The following is a 27,182-nucleotide window of genomic DNA, read 5'->3' as shown; positions in this document are numbered from 1 at the left end:
CCCACATCCCTCATCCCATAGCCCCCTGTCCTTCTGCCACCTCCCACAGCCTTGTTCCCCCAACACCCCCGTCTGCACCCAACCCCCCCGGGGGTTATTTCATTCCGGGGGGGGGGGGGGGGGGCAGCTATTTGGGGAGGGGAATTTGCACCGTGGGGTCTTTGTCTCCCTCTGGAAGCGTGGCTGGCCCTGGCGCAGCGTGGTCAGAGCCAGGCAGCGGGGAGGGGGGGGTACACCCAAGCTGGAGCAGGATGGGGGCCCCCCATGTGTTGTGGGGTGAAGGGATGGGGAGCAATGTGGAGCGGGGGCCGGGATGGTTCCTGGGGTGGGAAGGACACGGGTGGGAGTTTGGGATGGTGCTGATCCCATCCCTGCCTGGTGCTGGAGCCCCCCCAAAGGGATCCCAGGGCGTTCGCGGCAGACATTGGCGGTCCCAGGGATCGATCTGTGCCGCTGCCCCAGGCAGCTGCGGGGGGGTGGACGGGGGCACGGGCCCGATCCTGCCCCAGCGCTGGGGGTCACGGGGAGGGATGAGCTGGGCGTGCAATGGGGGACCCGCTGTGCACCCCCCCACCTACCCCTCCGCTTGCACACACACACACACACCCCCCACGGACGAAGGCATCTCGGGGCTGTCGAGCCGGACCCGCCGGGGTGGTGACGAAGGGTCCCCATCCCCGCACCCCCCATGGCCCTTGTGTGCCCCCCCCCTCCAGTCCGGTGCGGGGGGGCAGCCGTGGGCACTGCGCAAGGAGGAGGTTTGGGGGGGAGCCCGGGTTGGCTGCAGTGGGACAAGGTGGGGGGGGGGGCAGGCATGGAGGGGGCAGAGAGGGCTGGGGGTGCTGCGGGGGGGGGGGGGGCCCGGACTGGTTCCGCTGCGGGAGGGCGCGGAGCGGGAGATGGTTCAGGGAAGACAAAAGGGAGACAAAGGGGGACGGGAGCGGGGAGCTGCGGAGCTGGAAATCGGGCAGGGACTGGCAGGGGGCTGCCTGCGGGCGGAGTGAGGGGCCGGGCACCCCCGCTCCCCCCCCCCGCCCCCGTGCTGGGGCTGTCCCTTTGGGAGGCTCCGAGCCAGGGGAGCCCGCACCGGCTCTTGCCAGGGCAGCGTTGTGCGGGCGGGAGGGCTCCCCCCCCCCCCTCGGGCTCTGTGAGGTGCCGGGGGGGTGCTGCCAACGTTGCTCCTTCCCCCGCAGGAGCTGGAGGCGCTGAAGATGTCCGGCTCCATCGCCTCGTACGATCAATTGGTGCGGCAAGTGGAGGCGCTGAAGAAGGAGAACAGCCACCTCCGGCGGGAGCTGGAGGACAACTCCAACCACCTCTCCAAGCTGGAGAATGAGACCTCGGACATGAAGGTGAGGACAAGCCCCGGGAGGGCGGACACGGACCCCTTGCAGGGAAGGGCACACGGGACGGGAGGGATGCTCCCTCCACGGTGCCCACCGCCCCAATGGCTCTGTCCCTGGTGTAGGAGGTCCTGAAGCACCTCCAGGGCAAGCTGGAGCAGGAGGCGCGGGTCATGGTGTCCTCGGGACAAACGGAGGTCCTGGACCAGCTGAAAGGTGCGTGCCCAGGCTGGGGTGGGGGTGTCTCAGCCAGGCCCCCCCCCCCTTTACGCTGCTGCCCCTGTCCCCAGCCCTGCAGATGGACATCACCAGCCTCTACAACCTCAAGTTCCCTCCGGAGGTGCCTGGAAGCGGGCGCAGCGTCGAGGACAACCCATTGCCAGCCGCACCGCAGCGGGAGGGCAGCGGGGACCTGGGCAGAGCCACCTTCCGGATGCTGGAGGAGCTCGACCGGGAGAGGTGAGGGCCGGGATGGGGGGAGATGCAGGGGGCCGGGATGGGGCTGAGGGCTGCACTGACAGGGCTGCCCCCCCCTTCCCCAGGTGCTTCCTGCTGGGTGAGATTGAGAAGGAGGAGAAGGAGAAGGTCTGGTACTACACCCAGCTGCAGAGCCTGGCCACGCGCCTGGAGGAGCTGCCCCACGTGGAGACGGTGAGCAGGGGGTCCCGACACCCCCGGGGGCACAGGCAGGACCCTGCGTCCCCCTCACGCCACCCCCTATCTTTGCCCCTCCCCAGTTCTCCATGCAGATGGATCTCATCCGGCAGCAGCTGGAGTTCGAGGCTCAGCACATCCGCTCGCTGATGGAGGAGCGCTTCGGGACGGCGGACGAGATGGTGCAGCGGGCACAGGTCAGGGCGGGCAGGATCTGTCCCTTCTCCTCCTCACACCTCCTGTGCTGTGCCCGGGGTGCTCCAGCTGCCCCATCCCAACAGCCTCAGCCCTGGGCACCCTCACGCTCAGCACCAAAGTCTGTGCAACCTCGCACCCAGCTCTTTGCATCCACACGCAGCTCCTTGCAGCCTTGCACCAGCTCCATGCACACTGACACAAGCTCTGTGCACCCCAACACCCACCCTTGTGCACCCATTACACCCTCATCCCTGGCTGGAGGGGTCCCAGCCCTCACTGACCCCCTCTCTTCCCCCAGATCCGGGCATCCCGGCTGGAACAGATCGACAAAGAGCTCATGGAGGCACAGGACAAGGTGCAGCAGCCGGAGCCGCAGGTAATGGGACGGGGCTGAGCCCGGCCGGGGTCTGTCCCGGTGCCCATGGGATGCTGGAGCCGGGGCCGGGCTCCGCTTCCAACCCCATTATCCCAACCGTCCCCGCCGGCGCCAGGGCTTTGTGTGGCTGCCGGCACCGAGGAACGGGCAGTTGCCATGGAGACCAGAAGTAGGCCATGGCGCAGCGGGCGGCGCGGAGGCTCCCGCAGCATCTGCCGGATGGTGCCCACCATCGCCGCAGCCACCATCACTTGCTCCTCCGTGATCCCACAGCCGCTCTGTCACCCCCAGCCCCTCCATCACCCCCAGCCCCTCCATCACCCATGGCCCTTCCATCACCCCCAGCCCCTCCATCACCCATGGCCCTTCCATCACCCCCAGCCCCTCCATCACCCATGGCCCTTTCATCACCCCCAGCCCCTCCATCACCCGTGGCCCCTCCATCACCCATGGCCCTTTCATCACCCCCAGCCCCTCCATCACCATGGCCCCTCCATCACCCCCAGCCCCTCCATCACCCATGGCCCTTCATCACCCCCAGCCCCTCCATCACCCGTGGTCCCTCCATCACCCATGACCCTCCATCACCCCCAGCCCCTCCATCACCCGTGGTCCCTCCATCACCCATGACCCTCCATCACCCCCAGCCCCTCCATCACCCGTGGCCCCTCCATCACCCATGGCCCTTTCATCACCCCCAGCCCCTCCATCACCATGGCCCCTCCATCACCATGGCTCCTCCATCACCCATGACCCTCCATCACCCCCCAGCCCCTCCATCACCCCCCGCCCCTCCATCACCCATGGCCCTTTCATCACCCCCAGCCCCTCCATCACCATGGCCCCTCCATCACCCATGACCCTCCATCACCCCCAGCCCCTCCATCACCCGTGGTCCCTCCATCACCCATGACCCTCCATCACCCCCCGCCCCTCCATCACCCATGGCCCTTTCATCACCCCCAGCCCCTCCATTACGCATGACCCTCCATCACCCCCAGCCCCTCCATCACCCCCAGCCCCTCCGTCACCCATGGCCCTTTCATCACCCCATGGCCCCTCCATCACCCCCAGCCCCTCCATCACCCATGACCCTCCATCACCCCCAGCCCCTCCACCACCCATGGCCCTTTCATCACCCCCAGCCCCTCCATCACCCATGGCCCTTCCATCACCCATGGTCCCTCCATCACCCATGGCCCCTCCATCACCCACAGCCCTGCACACCCCAGCTAGTCCCACTTCCCTTGCAGCCCCTCCATTCCCATGCAAGCTCTGTGGGCTTGTCCCCAGCAGTCCTCACTGCCCCCCTGCATCGCTTCACCCACGCTTTTCCTTTAGTGAGCCTGCTGCTCTGGCAGCCCCCTCCCAATCAGCCCTGATTCCAGCTTAAAATACAGCCTTGGCACTGATGAAAGCAACTGGGAAACGCTGCTATTTAATGGCACCCGTGGGTTGCTGAAAAGCAGGGAGGGACTGGGCACGGGGGGCAAGGGCAGCGCGTTGCAACCCACCCCCATCTGCCCCCTTCTCTGCAGCTCTGTGGGAAGGTGCCGGGCACGGAGGGCGATGGCAGCCTGGACCCCCCGACCCACCCCGAGGAGGGGGGCAGCAGCAAGGTGAGGGGCACCCGCACCAGAGCCTGGCTGGGGTGGGCTGGGGCTGGGGGGGAGGCAGCCGTGTGTAACCCTGACCCCCCCCGCAGGTGGAGGTGGTGTTCTGGCTCCTGTCCATGCTGGCCACGCGGGACAAGGACGACATGTCCCGCACGCTGCTGGCCATGTCCAGCTCGCAGGAGAGCTGCCTGGCCATGCGCAAGTCGGGCTGCCTGCCCCTGCTCATCCAGATCCTGCACGACTCGGACGGCGAGCCGGGCCCCCCCGAGAGCCCCCCCGGCACCAAGGATGCCCGCATGCGTGCCAATGCGGCCCTCCACAACATCGTCTTCTCCCAGCCTGACGAGGGCCAGGCCAAGAAGGAGATGCGAGTGCTGCACGTGCTGGAGCAGATCCGCTCCTACTCGGAGACCTGCTGGGACTGGCTGCAGATGCAGAGCAGGGATGGGGGCAGAGGCCTTGAGAATGGCACAGGTATGGGGCGAGGAGGGATGCCAATATGCGCACGGACACACGCGCATGGTGGCGCATGTGGCTGCGAGCATCCGAGCGTGCCGGAGGCGGCGGTGATGGAGGAGACCCCCAAGGCTGCACCTTCTCTTTCTCCCTGCAGCACCAGTGCCCATCGAGCCCCAGATCTGCCAGGCCACCTGCGCCATCATGAAGCTCTCCTTCGACGAGGAGTACCGGCGGGCCATGAATGAGCTGGGTGAGATGGGGTGGGTGCCAGGAGAGGGCTCCATCCCTTCTGTACCCTCCTCCCTGGTGCTTGAGTCACACCCCCCCCCCCCCATCCTGTCCTGCAGGAGGGCTGCAGGCGGTGGCTGAGCTGCTGCAAGTGGACTACGAGATGCACAAGATGACAAACGACCCTCTCAACCTGGCGCTGCGGCGCTACGCGGGGATGGCCCTCACCAACCTCACCTTTGGCGACGTGGTCAACAAGGTTGGGGGGGGGGTCTGGGAGAGTGGGGGTTTGCAGGGCTGGGGTGGGCACAGCATCACATCAACAACCTCATCCCCCCTGCAGGCAACGCTGTGCTCCCGCCGGGGCTGCATGGAAGCCATCGTGGCTCAGCTGGGCTCTGATAGCGAGGAGCTGCATCAGGTGGGTGCTGGGTTCCTGGGCGCTCACAGCCCAGAAATGAACCAAATCCAGGGCTGCATCAAAGGGAGCGTGAGCAGCAGGGTAAAGGAGGGGATCCTGTCCCTCTGCTCTGCTCTCATGAGACCCCCACTTGCAGCACTGTGTGCGGTGCTGGTGTCCTCAGCATAAGGACACGGAACTGGTGGAGCGAGTCCAGAGGAGGCCATGAGGATGCTTAGGGGTTGGAGCAGCTCCTGTATGGAGCCAGGCTGAGAACATTGGGGCTGTTCAGGCTGGAGAAGAGAAGCTGCGTGGAGACCTCAGGGCAGCTTCCAGTGTCTGAAGGGGGCTACAAGGATGCTGGAGAGGGGCTCTGCATCAGGGACTGCAGTGACAGGACAAGGGGTGATGGGTTCAGACTGGAACAGGGGAAGCTCAGGTTAGGTCTTAGGCAGAAGCTCTTCCCTGTGAGGGTGCTGAGGCGCTGGCACAGGGTGCCCAGAGAAGTGGTGAATGCTCCATCCCTGGCAGTGCTCAGGGCCAGGTTGGACAGAGCTTTGGGTGCCATGGTTTAGTGTGAGGTGTCCCTGCCCATGGCAGGGGGTTGGAGCTGGATGATCTTGAGGTCCTTTCCAACCCAAACCATTCTATGACTATGGCGGTGTTTGGGCTCCCCTGGGTGGGGGGGACAGGCAGGGGACAGTCCCTTTGCCCACCTCCCTCACTTTGCCTTCCCAGGTGGTCTCCAGCATCCTGAGGAACCTCTCGTGGCGGGCTGACATCAACAGCAAGAAGGTGCTGCGGGAGGTGGGCAGCGTGACCGGGCTGATGCGGTGCGCGCTGCATGCGGGCAAGGTGAGCACCGGAGCGGGCAGGGGCAGGCACCGGGGTGGCCGGACTGGGGCTGATGGAGCCGTGTCCCATCCTGCGTCAGGAATCTACTCTGAAGAGCGTCCTGAGCGCGCTGTGGAACCTGTCGGCGCACAGCACGGAGAACAAAGCTGCCATCTGCGGGGTGGACGGGGCCCTGGGCTTCCTGGTGAGCACCCTCACGTACAAGTGCCAGAGCAATTCGCTGGCCATCATCGAGAGCGGCGGCGGCATCCTCAGGAACGTCTCCAGCCTCATCGCCACGCGGGAGGACTACAGGTGAGGGTCACCGCAGGCTGGGGTGGTGGCATGGGGTGGAGCATGGGGGACCCGATGTCCTGATGGCCGGGGGTCCCCCTGTCTCGCAGGCAGGTGCTCCGGGACCACAACTGCCTGCAGACGCTGCTGCAGCACCTGCGCTCGCACAGCCTCACCATCGTCAGCAACGCTTGCGGCACGCTCTGGAACCTGTCTGCCCGCAGCCCCCGCGACCAGGAGCTGCTGTGGGACCTGGGGGCAGTCAGCATGCTGCGCAACCTCATCCACTCCAAGCACAAGATGATCGCCATGGGCAGCGCAGCCGCTCTGCGCAACCTCCTCACCAACCGGCCCCCCAAATACAAGGACACGGCTGTGGTGTCGCCGGGCTCCTGCATGCCCTCGCTCTACATGCGCAAGCAGAAGGCGCTGGAGGCTGAGCTGGATGCCAAACACTTGGCTGAGACCTTTGACACCATGGAGAAGCAGAGCCTGAAAAGCCAGAGCGTGAAGAAGCCGACGCGGCACGTGGAGAGCTTGGTGAAGGACTACGCCTCCGACTCCGGCTGCTTCGACGATGACGAGGTGCCCAACATCTCCACCGGCGTGGAGACCGCCAGCGCTTCCGTGCTCTCCATGTTCCTCAACTCCTCCTTCCTGCAGGGGCAGGCGCTGCCCCGGGTGCTGGCACAGAGGCGATGCCCGGAGCCGGAGAAGGACGGCAGCAGCAAACCAGCCGAGCCCAAGAAGCTGCCGCTGCCGGAGGATGACGTCTCACTGGCTGCCGAGAAGCTGGCCAACAAGATCTCCAGCACGGTGGCCAAGATCGACAAGCTGGTGGAGGACATCTCCACCATGCACACGTCCTCAGACGACAGCTTCAGCCTCAGCTCGGAGGACCACTGCCTGGAGTGGCAGTATGGCCCCGAGGAGGTGCACGAGGCGCGTGCCCAGTCCTGCTCGCCCTGCCGCCTCTCGGATGCCGGCGGCTTCACCAAGCGGGAGGGTCTGAGCCGGGCACACACGCTGCTGCGGCTGAAGACCGCCTACACCAGCCTGTCCAACGACAGCCTCAACAGCGGCAGCACCAGCGATGGCTACTGCACCAAGGAGCACATGAAGCCCTGCACCAGGGCCTCCTTCCTCGACTACCGGGAGGAGCTGCAGCGGTACCAGAAGCGGCCAAGCCGGCTTGACCTCAAGAGCATCCTGAGCAGCAAGCCGGAGCGGGCTGAACCCCCCACGCTCAAGGGCAGAGACCCGGCTGAGCCAGACAAGCCAGAGCAGCGAGACCTTCCTGAACGGGCCAAGAAGACGGTGACCTTCCCCAGCCCAAAGGCACTGGAGAAAGAGGCTGAGTGGAAGAAGGAGGCGGGCAGCAAGCTATCCCCGGACTCCCAGGTCCGCACCATCAAACTCTCCCCATCCTACCAGCACATCCCCCTGCTTGAGAGCCTGGCGAAGACTGGCATGGCCACCGGCACCGGCCACCACTCCTCCCTCCTGGGCAGAAAGCAAGCCTGGCTTCCCCCCACGCTGCTGCAGACAGCAGAGACCTTGAGCAAGATCCCGGAGAAGCTGCCTGCCCACCCACCGGCCGCCGCGGAGCAGGAGTCAGTGCAGAAGTACTCAGTGGAGGACACCCCAATCTGCTTCTCAAGGTGCAGCTCCCTCTCCTCCCTCTCCTCAGCAGATAATGTGCTCGATGGGCAGAGCCACAGTGAGAATGAATTGGACAGTGACTCCTCCCTGGAGATCCTGGAGATGGAGGAAGAGGATGCAGAAGGAGAGGATGGGAGGCAGGAGAAGGAGAAGGCAGTAGATACGGGTCTAGCCATGCCGGTGGGGATGTCCCAGCCCATCAGCATCCCCTTCCCAAAGCGTGACAAGGTCTTCCTGCGGGAGTCATCCCCGTCGCACCAGGAGGACCTCACGCCCTCGAGCTCCTCAGAGAACTACATCCAGGAGACCCCACTGGTGATGAGCCGCTGCAGCTCCGTCAGCTCCCTGGGCAGCTTCGAGAGCCCCTCCATCGCCAGCTCCATCCAGAGCGACCCTTGCAGTGAGATGATCAGCGGCACCATCAGCCCCAGCGAGCTGCCCGACAGCCCCGGGCAGACCATGCCACCCAGCCGCAGCAAGACGCCCCTCTTCGAGCTGGGCTGCCAGCCGGAGAAGGAGACCAGTCAGTTCAACATCCAGTGGGAGAACAACGTCAAGAAGTTCATGGAGATCACGGATTTCAAGGAACGCTTCCAGCTGCCCCAGGACCTGGACTCCATGGTCTACTTCACAGTGGAGAAACCCAACGAGAACTTCTCCTGCGCCTCCAGCCTGAGCGCGCTGCCCCTGCACGAGCACTACGTGCAGAAGGATGTGGAGCTCAAGCTGATGCCCACCTTCCCGGAGAAGAACAGCCTGAATTTTGTGGCTCATGAGAAGAGGGAGGAGCGCCGGGAGGAGCGGTACCTGGAGGGCCGGCGGCGAGCTGACCGCGCTGAGCCCCCCGACGACGACGACATCGAGATCCTGAAGGAGTGCATCAGCTCCGCCATGCCCTCCCGCTTCCGCAAAGTGAAGACCTCCCTGCTGTCCGGCCAGGTCCTGCACCCCCAGACAAAGAAGCCGGTGCACGTCCCTGTCTACATGCTGGTGCCGGCCCACACGCACCCCGGCATCCCCAAGCACCTGCGTGCCACTGCCCGCGACCTCTTCAAGGACGATGACTCCTTCACTGACTCTGCTGATGGGACCCCCGTCAACTTCTCCAGCGCTGCCTCGCTGAGCGATGAGACCCTGCGCTACCCGGCCGCCGAGGAGGCCGAGCCCCGCCGCGGCCCAGGCACAGGGAACCCGGTTCTGCCCGATGGGCACCGCGAGGCTGGCACCATCCCGGCCAGGAGAGCCGCCTCCGGCAGCTCAGCGCCCGCCCGGCTGAGCTCAGCCCGCAAGGGGAAAGCAGGATCGAGCTGCGGCCAAGGTGGGGATGGGAAGAAGGGCCAGCCCCCTGCAAAGGGTGGACCCAACCTGGAGCTGGAGGTGGGGAGGACCAGTGGTCCCCCTGGGAGGAAGGATGCTCCCCAGGAGGACGGGGTGGCCTTCCAGTCGCTGTGCCACACCACACCGACCGAGGAAGCTGTCTACTGCTTCTATGAGCAGGACTCGGACGAGCCGCCCGAGGCAGGCAAGGAGGTGTCCAGCAGCAGAGCCCAGCCCGGCCAAGTGCCCAGGAAGGAGAACTGGGGCAGCTCTGGCCCCCGGAGGGAGCCTGAGCCCCGTCCCAGCCCGCGGCCAGTGAAGATGAAGCCACAGAACAACCTCATTGCTGATGAGACACCGCCGTGCTATTCCCTCAGCTCCTCCATGAGCTCACTGAGCGATGCCAACCTCTCCGACAGCGAGGAGCGGGGCCAGCCCTGTGGCAAAGCCGCTTGGTTGCGGTCAGCTGCAGCAGCAGGGCAGGCTCAGGGGGGCTCCCCCAGCTCCCCCAGCCTCAACTCAGAAGATGATTTGCTGCAGAAGTGCATCGGCTCAGCCATGCCCAAGCACCGGCGGCCCTCAGCTCGCCGGAGGATGGCAGAGCGCAAGCAGAAGCCAGCGGGTGCCAGTGGGAGGGAGCGGAAAGCAGAGGGGAGGCATTGCCCCACCGAGGATGTCGGCTCCGACCGGGGCTCAGACCTGGACAGTGTGGAGTGGCAAGCCATCCAGGAGGGTGCCAACTCCATAGTCACCTGGCTGCACCAGGCTGCTGCCTCCCTGTCGCGGGAGCCTTCCTCCGAGTCTGACTCCATCCTCTCCTTTATGTCGGGGCTCTCGGTTGGGTCCACCCTGCAGCTCTCCTTGGGCAGGCAGGAGAAGAAGCGCGCTGGCAGCGTGGCCAGCCGGGATGCAGCGAGGAGGGAGCACAGCAAGAGCCGCCCAGAGAGAAAGGATGTGCCCGGTGCCCGTTCTGCCGGACGTGGAAGTGCCAGGGCAGAGCGGAGCCCAGCTCCCACCAAGCCGGTACCGAACCTGCCCGTGGTCTTCCGCGGCAGGACCGTCATCTACATGCCCAGCCTGGCCAAGGACACCCCCAGCCCGAGGGCCACCCCAAAGAAAAGCCCTGCAGCGAAGCCCGAGGCGCCGCCAGCCAAGAACCTCTCCCTGAGCCAGCAGCGCTCTCGGAGCCTGCACCGCCTGGGCAAGCCCCCCGAAACCGGGGACCTGGCGCTGCCCAAGAGGAGCACAACGCCGCCCGCCCGCATTGGCAAGGGCCCCCCTTCCTCGGGCTCCTCTCGCACCTCCACCCCGTCCCAACATGCCCCCAAGAAGCTGCCGTCGCCCTCCCAGCACACCAAGCAGGGTCCTGCAGCCACGGGCAAGGCGGGCAGCTCCTCCTCCCCACCCGGCCCCCCGGCTAAAGCCCCGGCTCCCAAGCCCTCGGCTCCCAAGCCGTCCAAGACGCAGAAGTCACCCGTCCGCATCCCCTTCATGCAGAAGCCCAGCAGGAAGGCGCTGCCGGGCCGGGGGGCGATGCCGGTGCTGGAGGAGCAGGTTGACGGTGGAAAGGCGCGGGGCAGCAGAGCGGCGGGGCCGGCGGGGGGCCGGCTCAACCTGGTGCGGATGTCGTCCACCCGTTCCAGCGGCAGCGATTCGGACCGCTCCGGCTTCCTGCGCCAGCTCACCTTCATCAAGGAGTCCTCCAGCCTGCTGCTGCGGCACCGCGCCGAGCACTCCCCAGCGCAGCCCCGCGCTGCCTCCCCGCAGCGCAGCCGGGACACGCTCCCGGCCGTCTTCCTCTGCTCCTCCCGCTGTGACGAGCTCAAGGCAGCCAAGCCGGCGGCCTCCAGCCCACGGCCCCTCGTGCCCAGAGCCCAGCTCGGCAGCAAAGTCCCCACCGGGGTAAAGCCACCGCGGAGGACCAGCTCCGAGAGCCCGTCCCGCCTGCCGGTGAAGACCAGCATCCCTGCGCCCGAGCCCTTCAAGAGGTACTCGTCCTCGCCCAACATCAGCGTGGCGCGGAGGACGGGCAGCCCTTCCTCCGTCCTCTCGGCCCGTTCCGAGGCTTCAGCGCGGCAGCGGCGGCAGCCTGAGGCAGCACCCGGTGAGCAGCCAGCGAAGCCGCCGGTGGTGGTGATGAAGGGCACGTGGCGGAGGATTCGGGACGAGGACATCCCGCACATCCTCAAGAGCACGCTGCCCTCCTCGGCCCTGCCGCTGGCGGGGGCTGGCGAGGAGGAGCGCCCCAGCAGCCCCAGCCCCAGGAAGACCAGTGATGCCGTGGTGCAGACTGAGGACTTCTCCACCACCAAGACCAACTCCAGCACCTCTCCCACCCTGGAGACCCGTGAGGGGCCCCCGCACACCCGTGCCACCTGCGATGGCGAAGCTCTGGTCCCACCCAAGGCCACGCTGCCCATCTCCTTCAGCCACGAGGCACCCGCCGGTACCTTCCCCACCAGCCGACATGGCTCCCCAAGCAAAGCTGCCCGCGTTACCCCCTTCAACTACGTCCCCAGCCCCATGGCGGTGACAGCGGTGGCTGACAAGGGGGTGGAGAAAATCCAAGCTTGAGCAGCTCCAGCATGGGTCCCATGACACCCTGTCCCATGGGAGCCGGCCAGAACTGTGCTGGGGTGGGGACACAGCAGCATGGGACGCTTGGGAACCAGAAGCCACCCCAATCCGCTGCCTGCCCTGTCTGGGGTCTTGCTGTACCAGAGCATTGCAGTTCTCAGTGCTGAGGACCAAGCAGAGCCAGGGGGACCTGCTGGGTGCTGGGATGGGGCTGATGCTCAACCCAGGGTGAGTCTCAGTGGCCACCTCCTCCCACTGTTGGACACCCTGGAACAAGCTGAGGGGGAAGCCATGCCCTCATCCTGCTCACCTGCCTTGGGCAGAGGCTGAACCAGGACCTGAGCCGGCACACCAGGAGGGTGGCACACCGTGCTTCTGCTTGTATCGCCACCAATACCCTGCTCTGCCAGCAATCAGCTCATTTATTACCCGGTGGGGAGGGAACACGTGGCTGGAGAGGCTTCACAGGGGAAGAGCTCCTGGCTGTGGGGAGATGGGGGCCAGAGCCCCCCTGTTGGTGCTGCTGGAGGGTCCTAAATAAGGGCCGTGGCTGATTGCTAATGGGTAACCTGCAGCCATAGTGCTTGCACTTGTTCACAGCAGTGTTGGATGGAAGAGGCACAGGAGGAGCCAGGAAGGGGCTTGCTGGTGGATAACGGGGTCTCGATGGGCTCGTCCCTGGAGGCTGCTTGCAGGGTTTCTTGCAGGCTGGGAGCTGCCCTGGAAGGGGAAGCGGTGCTGAACTGGTGCCAGGGTGCCCAACCCCTAGGGAAGGGTCCAGGGCCCCTCACCCCCATCTGCAGCCCCCCCCAGTCCCATCCCAGCCTGCAGCCAGAGTGTCCCCATGCACGTGGACACGAGTCCATCCGGGAGTGGATCATGCCCATGAGCATGGGAGCTCCCAGCCCCAAAGCATCAGGGACCCCTCGCTCCTGCTGTCAGCCTCATGTGCCGAGACTGGGAGATGCAGGAAGCACCTTGACCCCAGGGAGTGGATGGGATGGGGCTGAGCTGCTGGTGAGCACACCACCCACCCTGGGTGCTCTCTATAGCTTGTTGCCTGCTGTGGATGACCTATGGCATCCCCACATAGCAGTGCCATGGGGGGGCAGACACAGGACTATGGGGACATGTGCGGAGGACATGGGGATCACCCAAGAGCCATGGGGGACGTAGTGAGGGGCTCTTGGGACTTGCGCAGGGGTTGCGGGGACACGCAGTGGGGCCACAGGGATATGCACTGAGCCCAGGGAGACACCAGGGCTGTGGGGACACCCATGGGCTCCCTGGGGATGTGCAGACCCCAGTGCTGGCTGGAGACCTCTGTTCCAGCAGTGGCTGGGAGGCTGCAGCCAGTGGGACCCAGGGCTGGCACTGAAGGAAAGGAGACAAAGTCCCCTGGGGCACTCCTGAGTGCCATAACCGAGCATCGGATGTGCTGGGAGGACCAGCATCGCCCCATGTACTCGGCAGCAGCCCCAAGTTCAAGCCCCACCACCCAGCCCCACTCTTGCCCACCTCTGCTCCACACGTGCGTGTTGACTTCAGCCCTCTGCGGACAATCCCACCAGGTTCTGCGGCAGCCTGCTCCCTCCTTCGCTGTATGTATGTACTAAGGATGTTATCTTACTGGGACTCTGGACAGTATTAACAATTAAAAGCCAACCTGTGTAAATAGGAAGGGCTGGTCTGTCTGTCCCACACACTTGGGCTGGGGAGAAGCGCAGCCTCCCCCCAGCGTTTTCTGGATCCATTTCTTGTGCAGGGTGGTAACGGGACACAGACTCCTGCTAAGGCAGACAGCCACCCTGTGGGGTGTTATGGTGACTTTACCCCCCAGCCACCAAGTGAAACAGGGCAGGCAGGAAGTCACATCTTCAGTCCTTGGAGAAGGGTTTTTAATGAGATTTATGACAATCCCTGTTCCCACCATCTTTACTATCAGTACAGGACAACCCTGCTTCTACCACCACCGCTGCAGGGCCATCAGCTCCCAAACAGGCTGCAAAACAGCCCTCAGTCACCCGTGGTCCTTCACCTCTTCTCTTTGGAGGACAGGGCTCGCCGGGCTCTTTGTGCTGCCAAGCAGGATGTTCTCAGGCTGTTCACAAGCCTGTCAAAGAAGAACTCGTTCTGGTACTCGAGCTCAGTGAGGTGCTGCAGGAAGGGGGGCACCTCGGCTTTCTTCACACCCACACACACGGGGATCACTTTGGTCCCGTGGCACTGAATGATGTGACACAGGTTCCACTGGGAAACCCGCTGGCACCACGGGTCCCCCAGGGACTTGGCAGACAGGAGGAGGATGGCCACCCGGCTGGCCTCGATGACCTTCGTGGCAGTCAGGATGACAGGCTTCCCAGCCACGTGGTCCTGGTGCTCTGCATAGCCCCGAAAACCTTCTTTCTTCAAGCACTCCGAGATGCGGGAGGCGATGTGGTCATCTTCAGGGCAGTACCAGAGGGAAAAGTCATAGGTGAAGCCACAGCACAAGGGCGCAGAGGACGTGCCACCCTCTGGGGACGAGGGCATCGAGCTCATGGGCAGCAGGGACAACGCAAGGTCCGAGCCTTTCCTCCTGCACCAGGAACCGGCAGGGGCAGTAGCGGGGCAAAGGGGGGCAAAGCTCCGGCCCTTTGTGCACAGCGAGGCCAGATCCTCCCGTAAACTAAATTCCCTTCTCCCCTATTAGGTAGACAGCAACTGCGAGGATGCGACGTGCCGAGGCCTAGGGCGATGCTGCAGCAGCGGGAGCAGCAGCTCCTCAGAGCGCTTTCTGCCTCATGTCGGCAATGCCGCGCTCCAGCGCCGCGCCCGCCCGCTGCAGCTCCTGGCGCTGCTCCCGCAGCCGCTCCCGGGACTCCTCCAGCCACTGGTGCATCTCCACGTAGGAGCGGCTCTGCCGGTACAGCCGCTCCCTCTCCTCCGCAGCGGGGCCTGATGGGGGCAGAGCGGGGATGCTCAGCAGCGGTCCGCGAGTCCCGTCCCGGTCCCGTCCCGTCCCGGTCCCGGTCCCGGTCCCGTCCCGTCGCTGTCTCGCCCCCGGGCTCACCTGGGCACAGGCCGTGCTCTCGCTGAGGCTCCGCGGGGAGCAGGAAGACGGGGTCTGCCGGGTGGGTGCCCCGCACGTCGGCCAGGATCTGCTCCACCGTGGGGGGCTCAGGCCGGGTGGGCAGCACCCGCTTGGCCTTAGCGCTCATCCCGAGGCCGCTTCATGCGCGGGGGCTGGTGTCGGGGGGGGGCGGGATGAGCGGACAGACAGACAGACACACACCCCCCCCCCCCCCCCGTGGTGCGCTGGGGACAGACACACAGACTGCCCCCCTCGACCGGCAGAGCCCCCGCACAGACACACAGACCCCTCCGGACAGATCGACTTCCTCCCCTCCCCAAGGCACACAGACCCCCTCGGTGCCTCGTCGTTGGACAGACGGACAGACAGACCGGCCTCCCCCCCCCCTGCCCCGGGACGGGCAGACACCGCCTTGCCCCCAGAACGGAGGGACACGGACACGGACACGAACACGGACACACGGACACGGACACACGGACACACAGGGACACGGACACACGGACACGGGGACACGGAAAGGGGACACGGGGATACGGACACGGGGACACGGGGGGACACGGACACGGACGGACGGGGACACGGACACGGGACACGGGACACGGACACGGGGACACGGACACGGGACACGGACACGGGACACGGGACACGGACACGGGGACACGGACACGGACACGGACACGGACACGGACACGGACACGGACACGGACACGGACACGGACACGGACACGGACACGGACACGGACACGGACACGGACACGGACACGGACACGGACACGGACACGGACACGGACCCCTCCGCCGCTCGCTCCCCGCCGCGGCCGGCCCCCTCACCCTCCTCCCGGCCACCGTAGCGCCACCGCCCGCGCCCTCATCCCACCACGCCCCCTGAGTGACGTCACACTCCCGCGCAGTCCCCGCCTTGGCTCTTAAAGGGGCCGCGGCACAGGGTAGAGGCGGCTCGGGGGCCCCGGGGACCCCCGGCGGTTTATTGAGGTGGGGGGCAACAGCCGTGGGGCTCGGGGCTCGGTCGGGCTCGTGGTGCCTCTCATTGCCTCTTCTCCGCTGCCAGGGTCAGGGCTGCTCCGGAGGCTGCCGGGGACACAGGCACGGTGTCAGGGCCACCAACCGGTGCCCCGGGACGAGCCCACCCCGGACACGCGGTGCCACCCCATTCCCTCCCGCTCCTGCCCTCGCCGGGGTTGGGGGGTTGAATGGGAGCCCCAGGTTGTCACCAGCACGGTGGGGCCAAGCAAGGTACACGCGGTTTGGGGGCGCTGGCTACGGAGAAGCAGGAGGGAAAGCGCCTGCTCTACACGAGCTGAGGGAGAAGGGGACGGCTGTGTCAGCCACACCACAGCCTGGCAGCGCTGGAGCTCTCGCCAACACCACCGTGGCTGCAGCCGTTCCGCCAAGGGGCTGGGAGGGCTGGCACAGAGCGGCCCCTTCTCCCTGCAGCGGCAGCGGGACCTGCGGCTCTTTACATACAGACAAAGTGAGCTGTGGAGCCACCTCGGCCGTCAGCCGGGCTCTGCTGCTGATCAGAGTCTGCAGGACTGGACCATGAGGCACGGAGAGAAGAGAGAGAATTACAGCGAGGGGAGAGCTCAACCCCTGCTCGGCTCCTGCCGCCACGGGAGGACAGGGCTGCGAGCCCAGCATCATAGAGAGGGCTGCTTGCCAGCCATGCAGACAAGAGCTGCTACCATCCCAGAGGAGCTTGGCCGTGCTCTGGGGGGGAATCGCCTGCCCCAGACACGGAGCAGGGTGACCAACCCCTGTTACCTTCTCTGGTGACACTGGAGGCTGCGTCCAGGGCTTTGGTGCTGAGGTTGCCCAGCACACTGTCCACGGTGCGGTGATGCCTGAGGAACCAGGGCCGGATGATGTTCTGGTAGAGCACCTGCGACCCGTTCCAGGGCACGGGGGCCATGCACCACAGCAAGAACAGGCACTGCGGGGAGGAGAGATGCTCTAGAGCTGGATGATGGCAGGGCAAGGGCTGAGCAAGGCAGCCCCCAAGGATGGCAGCAGTGGCAGGCCAGCAGCTGAGCTGCTCCAGTTCCCCCCAGGCAGCCCAAAGGCAGTTGCTTAATGGAGGTGCCAGGACCTCAGCTGGCTGCAGAGAGCTCTGTGCTGGACTGCAGCCCCATTGTGGCCCCACCACAGCCTCCACCACTGTCCTGCCAACAGGACAGAGCCCACCACGCTTGGTTCCTCCAAGTTTAGCCCTTGGGTGAGAGGACTCTGGCCCCAGCAGCCCCCGGTACCTTCCCAGCATAGTAGAAGGGGAACCAGTAGAGGAAGATGTCAGAGAAGAACTCAGCTACACTGAAGACGCCATACACCACCCAGTACGTCAGCCACGTGGTGTCATCCTCCTTGCTGGAGCTCTCGATGGCTTTGATGCTGTGACAGGAGATGGGAAGGGCATTGCTGCTGCAGTCCTGCTGCCGGGGTGGGCACTTCCTTCCCAAATCCTCTGAACCCTGGAGCAGACCTGCCTATTGGATGCTGCTGCCCCAAGCTGGGCTCGTGCCAGTTCCCAGCATGTTCAGGAAGGTCTCAAGAGCTTCCCAGCTGTAAACGCCTGTTCATTTATCAGGGAGACCCTCAGCTAAGGGCAGGGGAAGCTCTCCAGACCCTGGGACTTACGAGACGTATGCAGGGTAGGCGAAGCCAATGAGGTTGCAGAGCAGTGAAGCGCCGTAGCCAAACACGAGGTACAGCCCCAGGAACGCCGCAGAGCCTGCCAGGGCACAGAGAGGGTGGTCATGTAACTGGCAGTGCCAGGATGGCGAGAGGAGACCCCAGCTCTGTCTGCAGAGCAGGTTTCTCATCCCAGGAGTGAGAAGAGGTGAATGCGGGACCCTCCTGTTGGGAATAACAATCACTCCCAGTTAATTCCAGTATCACCCTCTCCCTCAAGGGAGCCACAACCCGGAACCTGTCACTGCCTGTCCCCTCCCTGGCCTGGAAGGGACTTTACCACAACAAACTCGCAGCACCTTCAACCCATCACCAGCGTGGACCCGAGCCAAGGCCGCAAAGCCATCAGGAGCAGAGACTTTAACACACAACTACAGTCCAAAGTCAAAGCACGGAGCTGCCCCACCACGTGCCAGGGCTCAAACCACTTGGCATTTTGTAGGAGCTGTTCAACTGGTCAGGGACAAGCCTTGATGATGGGAGCCAAGTGCCCAGGAGCAGCCTTGCTGCCAGAGCCTGCGTCTCCTGCTCCCTGTACGCATCTCCTGCACGTGTTTGTGCTGAGCAGCCACTGTTCGTTGAGGATTCAGTCCCTGAGGAGCAGCAACCGAATCCCACTTCCCTGTGATTAAATTCAATTATCAAAGTTAAATGTAAGCCAAGGCTTGGGTCATTTGGAGCCTGCCCAGCACCCAGACCCTTGCCGAAGGCAGCCGGTGGATGGGGGGAGCTGGGGCAAGGAGCCCGAAATCATGGTGCTGTGAAGAGCTCCTGTTCACTGAGACCCTGAATGGTCAGAGAGCACTAAAGCAGCCTGAGTCGAAGGCACTGTCACAGCCCAGCAGTGTCTCCCCTACCCTATGTACAAATTCCTCTGCCAAAGTAAGCACCTTGCCCCAAAGCAGGCAGGAAAGCCTGGACTTAACCTCTCTGTGCTGTGACTTAGAGGAAAGCCCTTGCTCGGGCTTGCAGGATGGGTTATCCTCGCTCTGCTCACCACAGCATTTCTGTGCCTTGCTCTGGCCCCTGCTGTGGAGTGGCTGCGGCTCTGGGCATGAATGGTGCTTTGGGTCTTCCCCAGGAGACAGGTAGGAGCAATGTATGTGGCTTTTGGAAGCACTCACAAACCTCCCTTCAAGGAAAACCAACAAGAAGGTTCGGGCAGCGCTGGGTTTCAATCCCCCCAGGAGCCTTAGAAGGGGTTTCACGGGCTAAATTAGCCCCCACATACGTTTATATGAAAGCAAAAAACCAAGTGAAAGGCTTTGCTTACAAAGAAGAGCTGCTGAGTGGGGCAGCTGGATTTGTCCCATGGTTCCTGCCGCAGCAAGGAGGGTGAGGGAAGGGAACACTATCCTCCTCCTCCGGGATCATTTTCACCCAGCCAAAGCCACTGCAGGGCTGACCTGGCTGTGCTGCTCAGATGTCAGGCGAGATGGGCTCCAGACTGCAGCCCATGGGCGCTACTGGGTTCCAAATGGGTTCAAACACAAATTAGGAATCGCTACGGGGGGGAAGGAGAAATCCAGTATTCTGAGTTTAGCAGCAGCTTCTCCTTTCCAGGACAGGGACCGAGAACAAGGGACCATCACTCTGGGGGAAGCGGTGCCTCTGCTCTTCCCCTACCCCTAGAAGCCCATCGCATCCAAGCGCAACCAAAGGCACTGCTGGGCTCAGAAGATGCGGGTCCGCCCCGCACTGCACCCAGACACAACCTGCCCACGGCAGCACGCGGTCCATGGACCCCTTTCCCCCTCGGCGCAGGAACACGAGCAGGTAAAGGGCCGGGGAACCGCACCAGGAGGCAGAAGGGCACAGGGGGTTCCGAAGGCAAAGACGGACACGGGCACCCCCGGCCCCCTCCCAGCCCCTGTCCTTTGCCCCCCGTCCCCCCCCACCCCGGAGTCCAGAGGCGCGGTGAGGGGCGCGCCAGGAAGGAGGAGGGACCCTCGGAGACCCGGCAGGAACAGAGCGGGCAGCGCCGGAGCGGAGCCGGGGGGAGCGGGGACGGGACGGGACGGGCCGGGCCGGGGATCGCGGTCGCACCTGTAGCCAGGTAGAGCCGCCGGACGCCGGTGCGGGCCTCCAGGCGGCCCAGGAGGTCACCGAGCGGCCCGGGCCCATCGAGGAAGCGCTGCAGGCGCTGCGGCACCGTGCCCATGGCGGCTGCGGCGGCTCCGGTCTCGACCGTCCCGTCCCGTCCCGTCCCCCCCCCGCCGGGGCTGGCCCGAGGCCGCGGCGACGGCGGCAGACGGGGCGGGGCGGCGCTGTCGCCATGACAACCCCTGCGGCCGCCATGGCGGCGGGGCCGAGGCTGCTGCTGGAGGCCGCGGTGATGGCCGCGGTGATGGGCTCCGCCGAGCCCCACGTCTACCTGAGCAGCTGGGCCGTGAGGGTGGCAGCGGGGCCGAGGGGGGCCCAGGGCCTGGCCCGGCGGCACGGGCTGCTCTGCCTGGGCCAGGTGCGGCGGCAGCCATGGGGCAGGCGGGGGCCGGGGTGCCCCTATCCACCGTGCCCCACTGCGCTCGTCCTCTTCTGCTGGTCCCCTCGGCTCATCCCCGCCGTGTGCCCGCAGCGGGCGCTGGTTTAGTGTTAGAACGGGGCTTCTGATTACTCCCTCGGGTGGTTTTAGGCCCCCGGACGCAGATTAAAGGATGAGTGCAGTAGGGGTGAGCATTGCCGATGGCCTCCGTGCGTGCATCGCTGAGAGGGGAGACCCAAAGGGCACCCCGCAAACCTGCCCTGGTTCCCAGTGATGCTCTCCGCTGGTCCTGCCACATACAACTCATCAAACGTCTCTTTACGGTCCCTGCCGCCCATATCGAGCAAGCACACGGGTCCAGGCGATGCCATGATCTCTTACCACAGCTCTTTTTGCCTGCAGGTGATGGAGGGAGAGCCTTATTACCATTTCAAACACCGAGGCACGAGGCAGAAAGCCTTAAGCAGGCACTGGGGCTGGAATATGCGCCTGGCAAAAGAGCCAAAGGTAGGGGAGGAGGCAGCGGCAGGAGCCCAGGCTCTGGTGCTGGGCAGGCTCTGCCTGACACCACCAATGCTGCTTCCTGCCCAGGTCCTCTGGTTTGAGCAGCAAAGCGTAAAGAGGCGCGCAAAGAGAAGCATCAGTGTGGTGCCAACAGATCCCTGGTTCCACAAGCAGTGGTACATGGTGAGATTTTGCTGCTTTCTAATCCTCAAGCAAATCACACACACACAGAGCCCGGCACAAACAGGACTGATGCTGGCAGTGATGAAGCAGCAGAATTGTCCTTGAAGGTCACCCGCAGCCCAGGGGCTGATCAGATTTAATCCGTTTTCCAGAATAATGACGTTAATCCCGACCTGAACATCCTCACTGCTTGGAGCAAAGGGTACACGGGGCTGGGGGTCGTGCTGACCATCCTGGACGATGGCATCGAGAAGGATCATCCAGACCTGTCTGCCAACTATGTAACTACGTGGGGCTGAGCAGCGCAGGCTCCTTGGGGGCATGCGTGGGTGGGTGCCTTCATCCCCCCCATGGGACTCTGCAGTGGGAACTCAGCCTCTCCATGGCTGGATCAAAAGGTTTGGCATCTCCTGCAGTGACTTTGCACATAGGTAGAACTTGGACCCATTGTCCCCAGTGCAAAGGCAGTAAAGCTGGTAAACCTTCACGTGCTCCAAGGGAGGACGGGTAAATCTCACCTGTCATTTATAACACCACCATTTCAGTGCCCTGTAGTTCCTCTCCTAACGGCACGGGCAGTAAGGCTTGCCCTCGGGTGAGTGGCCATGCCAGGCTTCCTCACCAAACGTGAGCTTGGACATGGTGAAGCAGTAGAGCAATGCACAAAGTTATGTGTCTTTAACAGAGCCCCATTGCCAACATCTCCGGGTTAACCCAGTGCAGTTGCTGGGTGAGAAGGGCCCAGGCTGATCCACGCTGCCAGGCACTGGGCACAGCACCAGGCAGCTGTGTCAGGCTATCACAGCCCATACAGAGAGGCAGTTTGCTCATGCCCGTCCCTCTTTCTGCAACAGGACCCTCTGGCAAGTTATGACTTCAACAGCAATGACCCTGATCCCCAGCCCAGGTACAGCACCGCGGAAGAGAACTGGTGAGTTCTGCCCAGCACCCTGTGCTGGGTGCTTTATCTCTCCATGGCCAGGGCTGCCCCAGGCCCCCTTTGCCCCTCACCGAGGAGGGCTCAGAGGCTAGCTCTGCCCCTCAGGCATGGAACGCGCTGTGCAGGAGAAGTGGCAGCTGCAGCCAACAACCAGCTCTGTGGAGCAGGCGTTGCGTACAAGGCCAGCGTTGGAGGTGAGCCATGAATGCACAAAGGTTGCTGTGGCACTCGGGGAAGGGACGCATGGCCCCGGGCAGAGCTGCTCTGGGGGGAGCCAGGCTCTCGCTGAGAAGCAGAGGGTGCTGTGGTCTCTTCGTCAGGGACTGTAGCGGTAGGACAAGGGGTGATGGGTTCAGACTGAAACAGGGGAAGTTCAGATCAGATCTAAGGCTCTTCCCTGGGAGGGTGCTGAGGTGCTGGCACAGGGTGCCCAGAGAAGGGGTTAAATGCTCCATCCCTGGCAGTGCTCAAGGCCAGGTTAGACAGAATCTTAGGCAACACGGTGTAGGCTGAGATGTCCCTGCCCATGGCACAGGGGCTGGAACTGGATGATCCTAAGGTCCTTTCGAACCCAAACCATTCTATGGTTCTCTGGTGTTACTGCACACCCAGTCACGGGGCTCAACTCCCAGGGGGTTTAACACCCACCACAAGCTCCCCCGTGGAAGCAAGTAGGGCAAATGGGGTTATAAGCTGGGAGAACTCACAGAGCTTAATTGAAAAGGGCTTAACAAGGAGCTCTGGGAAACAGCTTCCAGCCTGCAGGAACCTGATCTCCTTAGGGCAGCGTCACAATAAAGGTGTTCAAGGCAACAGGGAGGTGGGGGAATGAAGTGGGGTTGATGAGATGTCTCTCAACCCTTACATTGCTGTGGCATGCACGAGCCTTCTGCCCACCCCGCCTCCCAAGCGCTGCTGCCTCTTTGACACTGCTGCTCCTCACCCTGGCCCTGCAGGCGTGCGGATGCTGGATGGCCCCATCACAGACATGGTGGAGGCTCAGTCCCTCAGCCTGCATTTCCAGCACATCCACATCTACAGTGCCAGCTGGGGCCCCAAGGATGACGGGAAGACCGTGGACGGGCCAGGCGTGCTGGCTGCAGCAGCCTTCCACAGAGGGGCCAGCAAAGTAAGCCTGGTGCTGGCCTTGGGAACCTCCCTGGGGTGAGGGCTCCCTGCTGATCCCCCTCTATCTCCCCCCTGCCAGGGACGGGGTGGTCTCGGCTCCATCTTCATTTGGGCCTCTGGCAACGGTGGGATCAACTATGACAACTGCAACTGCGATGGGTACGCCAACAGCATCTACACCCTGTCAGTGGGCAGCGTTCTGGCTGGCGGCCAGAGGCCCTGGTACAGCGAGGGTTGCTCTGCCATCCTCACCACCACCTACAGCAGCAGGACCACGAGCAAGGTGCAGATTGTGAGTGCCAGAGCAGGGACACTTGGCCAGACACCAGTTCCCAGCACAGAGAGGGCTCATCTGAGCCCTCTAGGGAGGACGGGGGCTTTATTAGGATGTCTGCATTAGACCCCAAACCCACGTAGGGACCCAGAGGGAGCATTTACTGAAGTTAACTCCATCCAGTCCTGTGCTCTGCTCCAGCAGCAGTGCTGGGACCCCTCTCTCCCCTCAGGTGACCACGGACCTGCACCACCGCTGCACGGACAAGCACACGGGCACCTCTGCCTCAGCCCCACTGGCTGCAGGAATCGTTGCCCTCGCGCTGCAGGCCAAGTAGGTGAGGTCGTGGCAGTGGGAGGGTTCCCAGGGAGGGCCTGGTGCCTCAATAGGACCCTTCAGGGACGAGGGAGGGGGACTTCACTAGCGGGGAGGTTTGGGGGTGCAGAGCTGAGGTGTCCCCTGGCTCTGAGGGGACATCTTCCCGTGGTGGGACACTGCTGGAGAGCAGGGAGAGGCAGGAGGAGAGGCGTCCTCTGGAGGTCTCTCTTGCTCCCGTTTTGGCAGTGAAGGATTTTTGTGCAGGGGGGACCAGCTTGGACCCAGACAGCTAACTTATCCATGTCTGAAGAGCCAAATCCCACCCTTGAAAGCTAACCCAAAGCAGAGCCTTTGGTTCCCAAGTCTTCCTTGCTTCCAGCCCAGCACTGACCTGGCGTGACCTGCAGCATCTTGTCATCAGGACCTCCAATCCCGCTCACCTGCAGGCAGAAGACTGGGCTACGAATGGGGCCGGACGCAAGGGTGAGTTGAGGGCTCAGCTGCTGCCTGCCCTACCTGCTCCTGCTTCCTTTGCCTGGCTGTGGGCAGACACCCTGCCCCTCAAACCCCCACCAGCGGGCCTGGGCCAAGAGCCCCCAGCGCTCTCTCAGTGCAGAGGGGCTCGTACATCCTCTCTTGGGTGGTATCTGCTCTTCAGTGAGCCACCACTACGGCTACGGGCTCCTGGATGCTGGGCTGCTGGTGGAGATGGCCAAGGCATGGACAGGAACTCAGCCTCAGCGGAGGTGCTCAGTCAAGGCTCTTCACGGACCCTGGTAAGGGATGGTATTCCCCGGGTCCAGCCTCATACAAACACATACAGGGACATTCTCATAGCAAAGTTGTGCCATGCCCGTTGCAGTAACAGGCATTGCTTCCCAGAAAGCAGTAGCTACAGCACAGCTTCTGCTGTAACCACAGGGCTGTGCATAGAGGGCAGGAGGCCCATGAAGGCAGAAGAGATGCCCTCACCTCCACCTTGTACTTGATAGGAACATTGGCTCCAAGCTCACCGTCCCTACAGATGTTTTCTGCTCTGGGAGAACCAAGTGCATCCGCTCCCTGGAGCACGTCCAGGTCCAGCTCTCTCTGAGCTACAGCCGCAGGGGGGACCTGGAGATCACCCTGACCAGCCCGATGGGGACCACGTCCACACTGGTGACCGTGCGGTAAGAGCACTCTGCAAGCTCACAGGGAGCACGCTGCACTAACACTTGCCAGCTGCTGTGGGGCACAGGGGACTCTTCCTCCCACAGCCTCTCCTGGGGCCAGGAGATTCCCCTACACAAGTGGCCACTCCTGGCCCACATAGGGAGCAGGCCTCCATGCTCAAAACCCTTCTGTGGTCCCCATGAAGTCTTGGCAATGCCCTTTATACCAAGAAGAGGGTGACTGCAGGCTCCCCTTGGGCTGCATTCCTTCCCTGCAGCTTCTGGGCTGTCACTCTCGGGTCTCCTCTCCTCCAGCCCATACGACACCAGCCAGCAGGGCTACAAGGACTGGACCTTCATGTCCACGCACTTCTGGGACGAGAACCCAAATGGGACCTGGACACTTCAGCTCGAGAACAAGGGCGATGCCTATAACACAGGTGGGTGCCCAGCGAGAGTGAACCCTGCTTTCCAGGGTCCTGCTTGGTCATTGTTTCTCCTTCCTTCTTCCACTTTAGCAACTTGTTGACATCTTCTTCCTGCTCCTCCTGAGCACCTGAGCCTTCTTTTTCTGCAGGACCATGTTTGTTTCGGGAGCCTCTGGCCACCACAGAGCCAGGAAGGGAGCATAGCTTGCTCTCCCCCACATAGCTCCAAAGCTTCCAGCCCCACATCCACCAGCTTGCACATCCCAAAGGCTAGAGGGTGGGGACAAGCCACCATCAGCACAGAGTCCTGTCCCTCCTGCCCGCAGGTTTGCTGACCAGCTTCATCCTGCACCTCTATGGCACAGCTGAGGACATGTCAGCCCGGCGCTTTGCAGCCTCTACCACGGACAAGTGCATCAGGCGGGATGCACAGGGAGCATGCAAAGGTGAGCATGGAGGGGACGGGGCTCTTGCCCCCCAGCCCGGTTCACCCACCTTCCCTCCACAGAGTGTGGCAGCTCCTTGTTCGCCCACCAGCGCTCCTGCCTGCCCTACTGTCCCCCACGCTACTACAGCCAGAACGCAGGCACAGCCCCAGCCCCAGCCCGTGCGTGTGCCAGCTGCCACCCCTCGTGCTACACGTGCCAGGGGCCATCTGCCAACAACTGCACGGCCTGTCCCTCTGCCGACACCTTCGATGAGCTCACACGCTCCTGCTCCTCCTCTCCAGGCCTCCCCTCCGAGCAGGGGCTGCAGAGCGACCTGCTCCCTGTCCTCATCTGCAGCAGCCTGCTCCTCTCAGCCATCCTCTATGGCACGTACCGTGTGGCCTTTCGCGTTGTGAAAGGTACCTCCTGCCGTCCCTGGCTTGGAAGGACAGCGTGAGACCAGCCTGGGCTGCACGGACACAAACAGCCTGGGACAGAGCTGCCCTCGCCTGGCTTCTGAAATAAACTGGTTGTTGCCTTTCTGTCCCAACAGCGACCTTCCTGTGCTTGGGCTGATCCCACCCCGTGTCCAGCTCCATCCGCTGGCAGACGCAGAGGTGGTGGGGTCCCTCCTTACCTGGCTCATCCCCCCCAGGGACCAGATCCATCCGGAGGGGCCGGACCTGGCTCGCTGCTGCGAGGGAGCTATTTCCAGCGAGGCTGGGAGCCCTGTGCCCTTTCCCAGGGACAGGGGGCCATGGGGAGGAGGAGATGTGACTTCTGTCCAAGCAGCTGCACCCCAGTGACTGCAGCCAGCTCCTCCAGCACCAGGCCAGCCCTGAGCCCATGCAGCTTCTGTCAGAGCGGAGGCAGCCAGAGCCCCAACCCTCGCTTGGGGAGGACAGCCCGGACCTACAACGCAGAGCACGGTGCACCCTGGTTCTTGGTTACCAACAGCCTCTAGTACTTAAACAGGGTCTCAGGAGCCTGGGGCTCATCCACAGGGAGCTGAGAAACAGGTACCCTTACAGCAGGGCTGCAAGAGGGGGCTTGCAGGCTCTGTGGGACACAGGGGCTCTGTCAGCACAACCCAGGGCAGCCCCCCCTTCCCTATATGGGGGCACACACTCACCCCTTTCCCCAGGACAGGGGGGAGCAGACACCAGCCCCACAATGTCCCCCTTCAAGATACAGCTTCCCAGGGGTCACAGGCACCAAGGGGGCACATGAGACACTCCCAGTCCTCTTCTCTCTGCCTCACTTTGGCCCAACAGGAGCCAAGACCCCAGATCCCTGCTGTTCTCCCTGCAGATTCTCTGCACACAGAGCAACTGTCCCCAAGCCCACCATGGCTGGAGCAACCAGAGAACTCAAACCAGCCCCAGAGCATGGAGGAGGGCTTTTATAGGGTGGAGGCACCTTTCTGGGGCCCTAATCACCCCAAGGTGCTTCCACCTGCATTCCAGAACACCTACATCACTCAGGCTTTACTGGGACCAGCTGGGGAGCCCAGTACAGAGCCTTGGCTGACCACAGGGCCAGATGGTGAATTACCCGATGTGCTAAGCGCCCTCCTGGCCTGGCAGCTGCCACTTTAGGGCACCCACCC

General features: G+C 63.7%; 4 protein-coding genes across 10 annotated transcripts; 2 read left to right on the top strand and 2 right to left on the bottom strand.

The window, feature by feature from the left end:
* The first annotated feature begins 1,161 nt into the window (after positions 1-1,161).
* APC2 (APC regulator of WNT signaling pathway 2) lies at positions 1,162-12,371 on the top strand. Of its 2 annotated transcripts, XM_061474811.1 has the most exons (14): positions 1,162-1,352; positions 1,469-1,559; positions 1,634-1,802; positions 1,886-1,994; positions 2,081-2,194; positions 2,494-2,571; positions 4,110-4,190; positions 4,277-4,661; positions 4,801-4,896; positions 4,994-5,133; positions 5,218-5,295; positions 6,013-6,129; positions 6,209-6,423; positions 6,513-12,371. In XM_061474811.1, exons 1-14 carry the CDS (start codon positions 1,212-1,214, stop codon positions 11,953-11,955), a joined length of 7,257 nt encoding a protein of 2,418 aa, XP_061330795.1. In that variant the 5' UTR covers positions 1,162-1,211; the 3' UTR covers positions 11,956-12,371. The 2 variants fall into 2 exon arrangements, with proteins under 2 accessions (XP_061330795.1, XP_061330796.1); XM_061474812.1 differs by lacking the exon at positions 4,110-4,190.
* Positions 12,372-14,680: 2,309 nt separating this feature from the next.
* On the bottom strand, positions 14,681-15,859 carry CUNH19orf25 (chromosome unknown C19orf25 homolog). Its single transcript, XM_061474617.1, has 3 exons — positions 15,823-15,859; positions 15,011-15,183; positions 14,681-14,895 (listed from the first exon to the last, which is right to left on the bottom strand). Exons 2-3 carry the CDS (start codon positions 15,156-15,158, stop codon positions 14,723-14,725), a joined length of 321 nt encoding a protein of 106 aa, XP_061330601.1. The 5' UTR covers positions 15,159-15,183; positions 15,823-15,859; the 3' UTR covers positions 14,681-14,722.
* Positions 15,860-16,023: 164 nt separating this feature from the next.
* REEP6 (receptor accessory protein 6) lies at positions 16,024-19,914 on the bottom strand. 2 transcript variants are annotated; one of them, XM_061474758.1, is made up of 6 exons: positions 19,784-19,914; positions 17,684-17,777; positions 17,299-17,437; positions 16,814-16,982; positions 16,517-16,584; positions 16,326-16,349 (listed from the first exon to the last, which is right to left on the bottom strand). In XM_061474758.1, the coding sequence occupies exons 1-6, from the start codon at positions 19,896-19,898 to the stop codon at positions 16,341-16,343; spliced, it is 594 nt and encodes a 197-aa protein (XP_061330742.1). In that variant the 5' UTR covers positions 19,899-19,914; the 3' UTR covers positions 16,326-16,340. The 2 variants fall into 2 exon arrangements, with proteins under 2 accessions (XP_061330743.1, XP_061330742.1); XM_061474759.1 differs by lacking the exons at positions 16,326-16,349; positions 16,517-16,584 and adding an exon at positions 16,024-16,120.
* A 119-nt stretch (positions 19,915-20,033) lies between these two features.
* Positions 20,034-26,117, top strand: PCSK4 (proprotein convertase subtilisin/kexin type 4). 5 transcript variants are annotated; one of them, XM_061474674.1, is made up of 15 exons: positions 20,034-20,198; positions 20,622-20,726; positions 20,811-20,906; positions 21,059-21,187; positions 21,761-21,837; positions 21,952-22,040; positions 22,803-22,975; positions 23,054-23,266; positions 23,481-23,581; positions 23,946-24,049; positions 24,225-24,342; positions 24,559-24,735; positions 25,033-25,157; positions 25,472-25,591; positions 25,654-26,117. In XM_061474674.1, the coding sequence occupies exons 1-15, from the start codon at positions 20,034-20,036 to the stop codon at positions 26,028-26,030; spliced, it is 2,169 nt and encodes a 722-aa protein (XP_061330658.1). In that variant the 3' UTR covers positions 26,031-26,117. The 5 variants fall into 5 exon arrangements, 4 of the variants coding, with proteins under 4 accessions (XP_061330658.1, XP_061330659.1, XP_061330661.1 ...); XR_009747087.1 differs by having other exon boundaries at positions 20,062-20,198; positions 25,369-25,591; positions 25,654-25,788; XM_061474675.1 differs by lacking the exon at positions 21,059-21,187 and having other exon boundaries at positions 20,062-20,198.
* Positions 26,118-27,182: the final 1,065 nt, after the last annotated feature.

The sequence above is a fragment of the Pezoporus flaviventris genome, unplaced genomic scaffold (assembly GCF_033815535.1).
Source record: "Pezoporus flaviventris isolate CSIRO_AGI_PZ_B2104156 unplaced genomic scaffold, CSIRO_AGI_Pfla_v1 ptg000080l, whole genome shotgun sequence".
NCBI classification, from domain to species: domain Eukaryota; kingdom Metazoa; phylum Chordata; class Aves; order Psittaciformes; family Psittacidae; genus Pezoporus; species Pezoporus flaviventris.
This window is presented reverse-complemented; position numbering and strand designations above follow the sequence as displayed.

Bases quoted from the DNA above. Each gene is read 5' to 3' on its own strand.
- CUNH19orf25 (XM_061474617.1), bottom strand. From the start codon at position 15,158: ATGAGCGCTAAGGCCAAGCGGGTGCTGCCCACCCGGCCTGAGCCCCCC. The intron at 14,896-15,010 runs GTGAGCCCGGGG...TGCCCCCATCAG, and splicing joins AGAGCACGGCCTGTGCCCAG to GCCCCGCTGCGGAGGAGAGG.
- REEP6 (XM_061474758.1), bottom strand. From the start codon at position 19,898: ATGGGCACGGTGCCGCAGCGCCTGCAGCGCTTCCTCGATGGGCCCGGG. The intron at 17,778-19,783 runs GTGCGACCGCGA...GTGCCCTGGCAG, and splicing joins GCGGCTCTACCTGGCTACAG to GCTCTGCGGCGTTCCTGGGG. The intron at 16,983-17,298 runs GTACCGGGGGCT...TCCTCCCCGCAG, and splicing joins CCTTCTACTATGCTGGGAAG to TGCCTGTTCTTGCTGTGGTG.
- APC2 (XM_061474811.1), top strand. From the start codon at position 1,212: ATGTCCGGCTCCATCGCCTCGTACGATCAATTGGTGCGGCAAGTGGAG. The intron at 4,897-4,993 runs GTGAGATGGGGT...CCTGTCCTGCAG, and splicing joins GCGGGCCATGAATGAGCTGG to GAGGGCTGCAGGCGGTGGCT. The intron at 5,296-6,012 runs GTGGGTGCTGGG...TTGCCTTCCCAG, and splicing joins ATAGCGAGGAGCTGCATCAG to GTGGTCTCCAGCATCCTGAG.
- PCSK4 (XM_061474674.1), top strand. From the start codon at position 20,034: ATGGCGGCGGGGCCGAGGCTGCTGCTGGAGGCCGCGGTGATGGCCGCG. The intron at 23,582-23,945 runs GTAGGTGAGGTC...CCTTGCTTCCAG, and splicing joins GCCCTCGCGCTGCAGGCCAA to CCCAGCACTGACCTGGCGTG. The intron at 25,158-25,471 runs GTGGGTGCCCAG...TCCTGCCCGCAG, and splicing joins GGGCGATGCCTATAACACAG to GTTTGCTGACCAGCTTCATC.